A 12,344-nucleotide genomic window follows, 5' to 3' on the forward strand; every position below is an offset into this window, starting at 1 on the left:
ATCTCAACTCGCCCTCTCACTTGACTACCTCTAAATTTGAATAATCACTTCCAAGTCAACAAAGATGATGAAAAAATGATAAATACGAAAAAAAGATGATGAGAGAACAAGCAAATCAAGAAATTACATATTTGGAATATGGTTTATAGATTTGCTGGATTTGGTGGAAGACTCTTGTCATCGGGACAAAAAGAGAGATCGTCGAAGAGGTAGAGGAACAACGATGGATATGGTGGTGAGAGGTGGAGGAAAGGAGCGAGATTTAGCTACTTGGGTTCAGCTAATGGATTCTGGAAATCTTATGCTACAATATGATAGAAATAATGGTGAGATTATGTGGGAGAGTTTTAAGTATTCCTATGAATTATGATTCTTTTGAGAAGAAGTGTAAACTGTTTAGGAGTGGTTGAATTTGGTAAAGTATCTAGCTTGTTATGAGTTTTTGAATTGTTTTGCTAATGACACAGATCAAATTGGTAGTGTTTCTTATAGTTTTAAGGTTAATTAATCTGGTAGTGTTGCAGAATTAGTTTAAATGTGGGGTGATATATAAGATATCTCTTGAAGTAATGTTAAAACAAAAATTGAATTCATGGACTTATCATTTTGTTGAATAAGGTTTTCAGCTCTAACTCAAGTGATTGATGATATACATGATAACAGATATTTCAAGAACAAAGGAGAGAGTTGATGATGACAATTAGAAAATGGGCACTTGAGTGGAAGTTTGAGTTCGTCAGTATGGGAAGGTCTTCCTAAATTTCAATAATGCCTTCATAAATATTAGGAAGACCTTCCTAAACTGATTTTATGAAGTATTTTAGTGTTATGTCTGTGATGTCTTTGAAATGTTTCTTTACAAGATAGAATTATCTTGTGTCTTGTGTTGGAGAAGTGTGTAATATCTTTGATGTGTTTAAATGTAATGTGGGTTTTTTTACATTTTGATTTCAGCAAAGAAGAAATAAACGGTGTAAGGAAATTGAGTATGTTGTTCCAAAGAAGAGTTGATGATGAACAAGATGTTCCATGACAGACCAAACAACATGTTTAAACCATCCTAAATTTAAGCAAGAACACTTTAAACATGCAATCTTTTTTAACTACTATCTTTATGAAGACGATCCCGAATTTCAAAAAGTCATTCCTAAATATTATTGAACCCTTCATAAATTTAAATATATGTGTTTCTAAGTATATATATTTTTGTGTATTTTGGATCAATGTGTCAAATATTAGTAGATTATTCCATTAGTGATAGGTAATGATTTCATTTTTGTGCACATTCTGATGTTTGGGAATCTAAACTTTTTTATGAAAGCCATCATGAAGTTCAAGGAAATTCTTCATAAAGTTCTTAGAATCCTTCCCAAATTTCATACAATCCTTCCCGAATTTCTTACAATCTTTCATGAAGCTCAGTCACAGTTAAAACAAAGTGCTAACATAAACATGTGAGAATGTTATACATCATACAAGTACCAAAAAAAATAAAAAGGTTTCTCAAGCATCATATATGTCTAAACAACATATATAGTAAAAATGGATAAAAGAACACAGTCTCATTTGCAAATATCCAAAACATACTTGCATCTTGTGTCATCTACATCTGCATCAGGAAATAAGTTTCAGGAAAGTCTTCATGAATTCTCAACAATACTTCCTCAATTTTCAAATGTGACTCTGATGGGAGATGGGATGTGAATGATGATTTCTAGTCTGAGAGCCATCACTATCAATAAGAAAACACATTGTTGGGAGATGGGATGTGAATGATTCAGACTAAGAAAATGTTATCATTCTAACTAAACCAATCAGCTCATGTTCTCTCAAGTTCAGCTATATTGTCAACTTGGATTTGATTGTACTGAACGAACCTGGAGAATAAGAAAGCAAATGCCATCAAGCTCACCTGCAACACAATTTCATTTCCAAAACAACTAAATTTTCAGAAGATACTCGAAAATTCATGATCACACAATAAAGAGATCAAAACCCGAGAGAGAGATTTGAATCGAATCCCCATCACAACTATTAGATCTGGATCCAAATCGAAACAATGTTTTTAATTTCTTGTATGAGAGCCATCATAATGGAGCAAAAAAAAAAACCAAACCTTCGTCACCCCCGTCATGGGATTTATCGTGGTTGAAGGTCACAAATCAGAAAACTCTCCATATCTAACACCAACTAAATCATTCAAATTAAAATTAGAGATAGAGTTTGGGACCTGCGAAGCTTGGGCTATCTCGTTTTTCTGAACCAGAGCTCGAAGATCTCTACGGTCTTTAGATTCATGCTTGGGCTCCGTTTCAATGTCGAGAACGCAATTACAGGTTTGACTGACTTCGGATGACTCACATATCCGATTGGGTTCGCCGGTGAAACATTGTCTGAGATTGAATTTGGAATCGGCGAAGAGAGAGAAGTGAGAGAGAACATGATTATTGCAATCTCACGATTTTGATATTGTTAGAATTTTATTAATATTTTATTTATTTTAATGATATATAAGTTTGTGCTAATTTTGGAACTTTTGAATATGTGTGCTAGTTTTGGACTAAAAACTTAAATTAGTGTTATTTTTGTCAATTGCCCGGTCAGCTATTTTTGTGCTAGTGATTATCGAAAGGCCAGATCGAGATAGATTCCATACTCCGTTTCTCAAATTGGAATCGTTTACGCATTTTCTTGGTCATGTGCCTACACTGAATAGCTGACCGGTCAACGCCGGAGCCCAGAACGAGATGCGACGACGGCGACGTTTCTCCCGAAAGTGGTTGAAGATGAGCTAGATCTCAGATGTGGTGATTCATGGCAAGCTTCACCAGATAAACCCAAAATCGTGAGTATAATTAAATATCAAATATCACTTAATGTTACATTTGGAAAAATTAAGCGTTTGTGCTACTTTTGGAAGAAAAACATAAAATAGTGCTAATCTAGAGTATTTTTCTAATTTTATTTATTTTAATAATATATAAGTTTGTGCTAATTTTGGAACTTTTGAATATATGTACTAGTTTTGGACTAAAAACTTAAATTAGTGCTATTTTTGTCAATTGTCCATTTTAAAATATATATTTAAATTATTAGTGTAATAATAGTGAATTTTATTAGACTTTTTAAAAATCCTACCGGCAAGCAATATAGCTAAGTCCCTTCCAAGTAAACATAGAGTGGGGAACATTTTTGATGGATAACCCACATCGGCATGGAAGCAAGTATTGGGAGATCATGTGCCTGGCTGAAGCGTTACGAATACGAAACTATACCGTTGTCTCGTTCACGCTGAAAACATTAATGGGAATGTATTTGTCTCCAAGGTTCCAAATTTTGTTAACAATAACATGGACTTTAAGCAACATGTGGAGCCACATAAGGGAATCGCCCCACCAGAAAATCTTCCTATAGCTAGAGCAAATCCTCAAAAATCTCCTCTGGGGGTGCAACCGTGGCTTTACCATCGACGACATTGACATCAACATTGAACTTTGTTAGACTAGGCTTACTTCCGAAAACATTTGCATACTATTTTGGACTAGAGTCTTCTTTTGCAGGACTTGATGACGACACTAGATCATTTCCGATCCTTGTGGCCATGGTCCGATTCAACGGCGGCCTAAGATCCTTGCGTGCAGCAAACAAATACCAAACCCTAATCGCCCTCCCGTTCGCCTTACCTCTGCTGAGGTGTTGATTGTTTTTCTCCATTATCTCATTCCTTACATATTCTAAGTTCCTAGTGGACCATCATAAGTTTAATGAACTACCTTTGCCGAAACATAAGTTTGGATAGAAATAGGAACTTTGAGTGCCAGTCTGAGGATATTCACACACTTGTCTAATAATAATAAGGCAGTGCATAAATTTTTACATGAGAACAATAATTTTCTAACAGCTTAATGCAACAAAACCGTTTTGTAGATTTTTCTCCTAAGAAAAAACAGTAATTCACACTACTCACTGTTCTGAGAAATAACTTGTCCAAACCGAAGAAAGAGCTGAGCATCAGAAGCACTCATGGAAGAGCAATTGACAGAGTGAGGAGTCTTGAGATTCGCATACTCATCGACGTAGCAAGAACCAGCCAGCGCTGCTGACGTGTCTGTCACGGCAGGTGGCTGTTCTGACAACATGAAGCTGCCGAGTACACGAGTCACCTGGTGCATCGTAGGTCGATCGCTTGGCTGTCTTTTGGTGCATAGGAGTGCCAGTTGGAAAACTTTCTTCACCACACCGAGATCCTTACACGTCGATGTGATGTCTGGATCTGCCATTTCCATTACTTCATTGTTCCCCGTCTTTGACATTATCTGATGTGCAAGTGAATCAATGAAAACAAAATTAATTAGAACCATATATAGCCAATGTGAAAACAGAACAGAACAGCTGAAAACAGAACATAACAGCTGAAAAAAAAACGTAACAGCTGAGAGACAGAGAGGCAAGAAAGAACAAACCAGATGGTGGAGATTAGATTCATCATCGACGGCTTTCCTTCGGGTTAACAACTCAAGCAGCACTATTCCATAACTGTAGACATCGGATTTCTCAGTGAGACGTGAAGTGCGAGCATACTCGGGGTCTATGTAACCAATCGTGCCCATAACGTAAGTTGAAGTATGTGTCTTTGACACACACAGGCTTTTAGCAATTCCAAAATCTGTCAAACGAGCCTCTAAATCTTTGTCCAAGAGAATATTGGACGATTTCACGTCTCTGTGTATGATCCTTGGACTACAGTCATGATGTAGATACGCTAGTCCTTGTGCTGCACCATATGCTATCTTAAGCCTTGTGTCCCAATCAAGAGTTTTCTTCTTCGTAGGGCCTTCACAAAACATAAGCAAAGATGTTAGGGAACAGAAGAAGCAAATGAAGGTTTTCGTTTTGGGCGATGAGACTTACCATGAAGAAGATCCCAGAGGCTGCCATTTTCCATGTAGTCATAGAACAGAAGACTCCCCAAGTGTGAGAGGGAATAGGCTTGTAGGCTCACAAGATTTCTGTGCTTGATGCTACTTAGCATCTCGAGTTCGGTCTCAAACTGTTTCATTGACTGTGGGTTGTGAGAGTAGAGCCGCTTAATCGCAACCGGTTTGCAGTTCTTCAAAACGCATTTGTATACAGTGCTTGATGCTCCATGCCCAATGATATATTTCTCACTCAGATTCTCTGTCATTCTCATGATATCCTCATAAACGTGGAGTGCCATGTTCATATGAAGGATGACGAGCTTCGGGGTTGAATAGGTTACTGATGTCACCAAGAAGTTTAAGGATTAGCTAATGAATTACAATAGTGGTAGGTGAAGAAAGTTTAGTAAAGCGGTTTGGAGAGTATACCTGGTTTGTCAAGTGATCCATCAAGAAAAGGAGGAGGATTATGCGGCCGGCATGCTGCTATTAAGACCATAAGAAGGATCACAAGTCCCCCAATAGCTATTCCAAGAATAGCTGCTCTAGAGATTGACACTGCAGACAATAAAAAAAGATGGAAACATAAGCTTTTATTATCTTTAGGTTTTGTGAATGGAAGCTTTTAGAAGAACGTAATCACCTCGTACAGTTGGATGAGAATCACGACAGGGTGAGTTTAGCCAACTACCACAAAGACCAGGATTGCCAATGAAGCTTTATCCAAAACCAAAAACAACAGAGATGAACTATGGTCAAACATTAGCCAACAAAAAAAAAATGCAGAATAGCAAAACCTGCTAAATTCCCATACCTGTCTGGTGAAAATCTTGAGAAGTTACTGTTCTTAGGGATATCGCCTTCCAGGTTGTTGTGAGATACATTCCTGTAAGAGTTAGTCATGATTGCATGGTTACATTCTTAGCACAAGATGCTTACAGAGAGACAAAAAGTTTTCAGCACCAATGTGACTACTTACAATACATTCAAACTGACGCAGTTGGCTAATGAACCAACATTACCAGTCAAGTTATTATTTTCCAGTCTCCTGCAAGCAGTTTTAAGAAACACAACTTTAGATAATCATCAACCCATTATCTGTTTCTGGATTGCACATAGTAACCACATCGACTATGTTCAAAATTTTATCTTGATTTAACTCATTTAACAGAAGTGTGTATTCCAATGTGACTACTTACAATACATTCAAACTGACGCAGTTGGCTAATGAACCAACATTACCAGTCAAGTTATTATTTTCCAGTCTCCTGCAAGCAGTTTTAAGAAACACAACTTTAGATAATCATCAACCCATTATCTGTTTCTGGATTGCACATAGTAACCACATCGACTATGTTCAAAATTTTATCTTGATTTAACTCATTTAACAGAAGTGTGTATTCCAACACTGATACAGCTCATCAACAGCATGGAAAGGGTAAGAGGAAGATTACTCACAGCAAAATTATGTTCTGCAATTGGTTAAGCTCTTCTGGAATTGGGCCCGAGATATCATTATAAGAAAGATCTCTGCAACCACAAAACACAAATTCAGAACAGTAATGTGATATATGGAAAAACTCCAATTAAGCAAATAGAAGATACTTCTTACATTTCCATGATGCTTCTTAGATTTCCAAAGTCGCCTGGAACTACACCGGTTATATGATTTCTGCTCAAGTTCCTATATCAAGAATACACGATTTCACAACCCATTTTCATCTTTTACTAGAGGAAACAATAGATTGGAGTTGGAGGTCTCATGGATGCTCACATCTTGAGAAGGTGCTCCAGATCACCAAGGGAAGAAGGAATGATGCCATTTATCTTGTTGTTGGAAAGATCCCTTTAAATGTCAGAAAATAAATAACAGTGGCACACGGCACATATGAAGATGTATGCTTCACATAAAACAAGAAACACTTACAATGTATCTAAATTACCGATACGAGATAGCTCAACTGGGATTGGACCTTTGATATTGTTGTTGGACAGATTCCTGGTTGAACCAAAGATAACCAAAAACTTGGTAGTCAATGGCATAAAAATCAAAAAACAAATGCTGCGGAACCATGTCAGATATAAGATATCAGAAAGATTTTCAGTGCCAATACTTACAGGTAAGTCATGCTTTCTAGCTTTTGAAACGCTCGTGGTATGGTGCCGCCAAACTTGTTCCCATGAACATTTCTACAGTTACATTAATGAGACACAAAATCATATAAAGCAACAATCTTGAACATTCCAGTGTAAAGTTCTAAGAGAAAGAGATACATACAAGCTGTTTAGGTTTGTGCAGGAGCTCAGATGATCAGGTATAGGTCCTTCTAGATCATTGTTGGCCACATTCCTATATGTGTATAGTTCACATCAATATTAGAACATCAAAAACATGGCAAGCATAAGGAGAACTACTTACAGATCAAACAAGTCAGTAAGCTTTCCAAGCTCCGGTGGTATATGACCTGTAAGATGATTATCGTTGAGCTCCCTGCACAAAATATTGTACAAATTGTTGATGACTATACAAAAGTTCATAATATAATGTGTGGGAAAGATAACTTAAGGAAAAGGTTGGTCGTACAGGTAATGGAGTTTTGACATGTTTCCAAGCTCAGGTGGAATCGAACCAGTCAGCTTGTTACTGTGCAAATACCTAGAGATAAAGCCAAAATGATAATCACTATCATTTACAGGGTATGAATCACAGACTTCAAATTGAAAACTAAACTCTAATGAGTCATAGACTTTCATTTTCTAAAATTGAACTTCTACTACTAATGAAGAGAGTATGCCGGTAAAAATTACAATTTCTCAGTGAAAGTCAGATTTCCCAGAATCGGAGGAATAGGTCCACTCAACAAGTTGCCACTTAAATCTCTGTAAAAGAAAAAAAACAAAATGGAACCTTTTAAGTTCATGAAAATGTTATAAGTAGCTTGGTTGATTAGAAGAAAAGTACTTACAACACTGCCAGAGCTTGCATGAGACCAATCACTGATGGAATCTTCCCAGAAAGCTGATTGCCTTGCAATGATCTAAGATGATCAAGTGATGTTTATTAAAACAAAACAAAAGGCTAGCCAAAATTTGAAAGCAAAATATTTGTGCAGATCGGTAGAGAGGCGAGAACTAACAATGTTGCAACTTGCAGAAAGCCGATGTCGAAAGGGATCTCACCAGTAAGCTGGTTGTAGGACAAGTCCCTAGGTTCATAATAAGCAAATCAATTCAATAGCTTTTCCCAACTAACCATACTGCAGTAAGGATGTATAGTAGCAGAGAGAGAGAGAGAGAGAGAGAGAGAGAGAAAGAGAGAGGCACATACAAAACCTGGAAGGCAGTGCAATTTCCTATTGTCCCAGGTATACTACCGGTCAAACTGTTGTTTCTCACGTCACTGATTCAATACAGAAAAACAAAGTCAGAGATATCATACTGAAAAAAGAACTCATCATACTATTCAGATGCGCAAGAAGATGTACATAGACTCACAAATACCAAAGACCAGTAAGCTGACACAAATCTGGAGAAATGTTACCAACCAAGTTGTTTCCTCGCAACCCACTGCTCATCATATTACAAAAATCAATACAAGGCAATGAAAGAGAGACATTAACAGACTTCAAAAACATTGACACTTACAGATACTGAAGAACTTCATTCCAGTATATAAGTCTTGGTATCTCACCACTGAGTTTATTCTGTGCCAGGTCCCTGGAATTTTTTCACAAACAATCGAAATTTCACATTTTGATCATCTAATATAGCTAAAAGTACTACTACACATGTAAGCATCAGAGACAACATACAGAATCTTCAGGTTTGGAATCTGAGAAAGCGTTGAAGGGATCGGTCCTATCAATTGGTTATTCTTCAGAATCCTGGCAAAAAGTAGAATTTATATTCCACATGGTGAGTATATTTAGCAATGACATATGAAGACTAGTAACAGAATAACTAGCTACTTACAGTTTTTCAAGTTGCTTCAACTTCGAAATCGAAAACGGTATGTCTCCACTTAATTCATTGAAAGACAAGTCTCTAAATAAAAACAACATGAACACACTTCATCCTCTGTACTTCCAAGTTCCAAGAACAAATTAATGGTAGTAACACCTATATCACTGTTCTTACAAGTTTTGCAAAGAAGAACAGTCTCCAATCTCATCAGGAATTTGCCCAGACAAGCGATTACCTTTAAGATCACTGTTTTAGTAAAAAACATAAGACAAAGTAATTAATTAGCACAGCGTTACACACCATTAAGCCAAAAAAGGAGATAATTTAATGTTATGCTACAGTAATTTTTTGAAACTGTTACATGGATAAGAGGCTCTTAAAATCTCCAATAGCAGGTGAGATTTCTCCATCAAGATTCAAATCTGACAAATTACTACAAAACATACAACACACAAAACAAATTACAACTTTTTCCCACAAGAACACGAAAAAAAAAATCTCTTTATAAAAAAAAAAAAGGGGGGGGATGGGGAAACTTACAGAGCAACAACATTGAAGGTGACATTTTCACAAGAGACACCTCTCCAGACACAATAATCCGAAGAAGGTGAAGCTGTCCAGTCATAAAGAACATTGTTCACATCTTTGAACGACTTCTTAATCTCCAGCAACGTTGCTCCTTTAATTTATATTTTATTAACACACGCACGTAAACAACAAAAACAAATATCTGTCAGTTCTTGAGTAGAAAAAAAATTAAAAAGTCCTTAAAAATCCAACTTCCAAGAAAACAAAAGAAAAAACTCAAACCCTAATTTATTCAAAGCTTCTTTAGATTTCTTTAAATTAGACCCACAAAGTCAAAAAAAAACCCCATTACAAAAGAAAAAAAAAAAAAAACAGAATAAATAACAAGTACCCAGATCTCATTTTCACCACAGAAGTTTCAAAATCAAATAAAAATCTCATCTTTAGTTTCTTCCACTTCAAAATAAACTAAAGAAGAAATCTTGAGCCTTTTAAAGAAACATGCATCAGTATTAAAAACATACCTTCATCTGAATTCACAGCAGTACTCCCAAAGCTCAAACAGATGAGAAAACCCAGAAGAACAATATCTCCAAACAGAGCCATTTTTCTCACCACTATACACAGCCTTAAAACGACTGCGTTTTATGCTACACTGTCTATAAGCTTTTCAAGCCTCCATGAAGAAGGAGAAAAAACAGAGGACAGAGAAGAAGAAGAGAACCGTATTATGTACCGACATTAGATTTTTTTTTTTATAATTTGAGCAACTCAAATATTTATGTTTTTAGATCTTTTTTTTTTACAACTTTCACCGTGAGAAAAAAATATAAAGTGTTGATTTTTATCGTTCCATCACATCCTTACTGACGAAAATTTACAGTGTGGTTTCATTGAGTGCTCAGACGACAGAAACACAGACTGAGATAGAGATGGAGAGAGAGAAAGAGAGAGTCTTTAAATGTGGGTTTAAAGAGAGGAGATTGTACACAAGTGTAGGGACTGTGTGTGTGAGAAGAGACGAAGGGAAGAAGAATTATTTGCGAGGATAAAGTTAAAAACCCCATCATCTTTCTTTTATCTCTCTGCCAGAGTTCTGAAGCTTTGCAGTAGAGAGAGAGAGAGTAGTGAGAGAGGTGTCCTTTCGTTTTTTTTTTTTTTTGCAATTTCTCTCTCTTGGAGGGGTAAAAAGGTCATAAATGTTGATGAAGGACGAACATGTTGATGGCAGTGGTGAATAAAGGAGGAGGTCGCTTTCGCTGCCAATACTTGCGAGTCTTTGTCTCTCTGTGCCTGTTTCACAGATGACCCCCATATCAATAAAAATCATTATGATGGCTACTTTCGTCATTTCGTGTTTTTGTATAATCCCCCTAGTGTCACATTTAGGTGCTTACATTTTAGGTAATATTTATTACTACCATGTTCTTCTTACATTACATAGTATGTAATTCGATTACTACAGTTTATAAACATAGTTCACAGAAGAAGTTTGTTCAAGTTCCTTTTCTTTGTATTTTTTCTAAAGTTCATTACTATTATGATACATCGTTTGACCAAGTTAACTATATGTTGGTTTAGTGATGTAATTTGATTCCTTTGGATGTATAAGCTTAAGTAGACCTTCTTCTTCTTCTTCTTCCTTTTTAGCTTAAGTATACCTTAATTAGTTTATTTGTAAGAAACATTTTTGGCAAAATAACAAGTTCTTATTTCGTTACATTTGTTCTCTTCCTTTCCGATTTGGTTTCTCCAATGTATTGAAACTTAATATTGTACTATATCTTTGGCTAGCTTCTTTTATTGTCCTTGAGGATGAGTTGTTCAATCGTTTATCCTTCAATAATCGTGCTCCACCACAGAACAATTCTTCAGTCATGATATCAAGCTGGTCAATTTGAGAATCCTAACTATTATATTTGCATAACAATGACTACATTGGTCTTGTTCTTGTTTCAGATCGACTTACAACAACTTCATATTATCATTCGTGGAGATGTTCTGTTTGGATGACTTTGAATATGGAGAATATACTTGGTTTAAATACTAGTACGATCTTCACCACACGTGAATCATTTGAGACTATGGAGCTTGGTCAAGAATCTTGACTCAAGATGCAATGATATCGTTGTTACTTGGTTAATTAATTTTGAAGGCAAATAGATTAACAGACAAAATTTAATGATACAGTAAGATGAAAGATTGCATGTTCATATAATCACAATCACTTAAAGATTGTACTAATTGCATGTTCATATCAATCATATAGATCTTTAGCAAATTAGCGATATCATTGGTAACCTAAACAAAACTTAAAAAACATACACATCAACTCACTAAAAAAAATTAGCATCTCATGAAATTTGAGGAAAGCAATTAGTACGGCCAAATTTTGAAACAAAAGTCTCATATATCAAGCACTTTTAAATACCCAATCATTTCGAATCCCCTATATCAAGCACATGACTACTAAGAATATCTTATCAAAATTAATCTTGTTATTGTTCATTTTTCTTGTTCGTCTAATATAAGAATTTCTAATTCTCTTCTTCTTCTTTTTTTTTTTTTTTTTTTTTTCCGTTTGTAGGTTCCTTCTCAGAAACATAGGGAACAACCATGATTTTGGATCGAGTCTCAAATGCTTGGTAAATCTAAAACACCAATTAAACAATAAAAAAAATAGTAAAACAACATTGGTATATTGTCAAAGGAGAGTTTAAAAGAAAATAAATCAAAATGATATAGGAATTGAAGTATGGAGAAATGAAGAAGTAAAGTAAAAAAATGGGCACGTGTGAGTAGTGAGTTGCAGTACATTACATGTGGAGAAAATGACTGGGAGATGGAGTTTTTTTACGCTCTACGAATAAAAAGTTCAAATAATAAGAGCTCATTAACATCATTATCTGTGAAAATGTCATTTTGTATCAATCT

The 12,344-nt window shown here is 35.7% G+C and overlaps 1 protein-coding gene and 1 long non-coding RNA gene across 4 annotated transcripts; both read right to left on the reverse strand.

Moving 5' to 3' along the window:
* Positions 1-1,426: 1,426 nt before the first annotated feature.
* On the reverse strand, positions 1,427-2,457 carry LOC147926008 (uncharacterized). Its single transcript, XR_015584304.1, has 3 exons — positions 2,231-2,457; positions 1,878-1,912; positions 1,427-1,732 (listed from the first exon to the last, which is right to left on the reverse strand). It is a non-coding gene; the product is annotated as an uncharacterized LOC147926008 (long non-coding RNA).
* A 1,317-nt stretch (positions 2,458-3,774) lies between these two features.
* LOC104754006 (LRR receptor-like serine/threonine-protein kinase ERECTA) lies at positions 3,775-10,701 on the reverse strand. Of its 3 annotated transcripts, XM_087491227.1 has the most exons (28): positions 9,935-10,701; positions 9,423-9,561; positions 9,244-9,315; positions 9,057-9,128; positions 8,892-8,963; positions 8,732-8,803; positions 8,565-8,636; positions 8,415-8,486; positions 8,248-8,319; positions 8,057-8,125; positions 7,886-7,957; positions 7,728-7,799; positions 7,504-7,575; positions 7,339-7,410; positions 7,198-7,269; positions 7,038-7,109; positions 6,847-6,918; positions 6,694-6,765; positions 6,532-6,603; positions 6,378-6,449; positions 6,119-6,187; positions 5,899-5,967; positions 5,734-5,805; positions 5,563-5,636; positions 5,349-5,477; positions 4,912-5,259; positions 4,464-4,834; positions 3,775-4,316 (listed from the first exon to the last, which is right to left on the reverse strand). In XM_087491227.1, exons 1-28 carry the CDS (start codon positions 10,014-10,016, stop codon positions 3,960-3,962), a joined length of 3,003 nt encoding a protein of 1,000 aa, XP_087347353.1. In that variant the 5' UTR covers positions 10,017-10,701; the 3' UTR covers positions 3,775-3,959. The 3 variants fall into 3 exon arrangements, with proteins under 3 accessions (XP_087347353.1, XP_087347354.1, XP_087347355.1); XM_087491228.1 differs by lacking the exon at positions 5,899-5,967 and having other exon boundaries at positions 9,935-10,696; XM_087491229.1 differs by lacking the exons at positions 7,038-7,109; positions 7,198-7,269; positions 7,339-7,410; ... (11 more) ...; positions 9,423-9,561; positions 9,935-10,701 and having other exon boundaries at positions 6,694-6,746; positions 6,847-6,911.
* Positions 10,702-12,344: the final 1,643 nt, after the last annotated feature.

The sequence above is a fragment of the Camelina sativa genome, chromosome 16, assembly GCF_030686135.1.
Source record: "Camelina sativa cultivar CO46 ecotype springtype chromosome 16, ASM3068613v1".
Taxonomy (NCBI): Eukaryota; Viridiplantae; Streptophyta; class Magnoliopsida; order Brassicales; family Brassicaceae; genus Camelina; species Camelina sativa.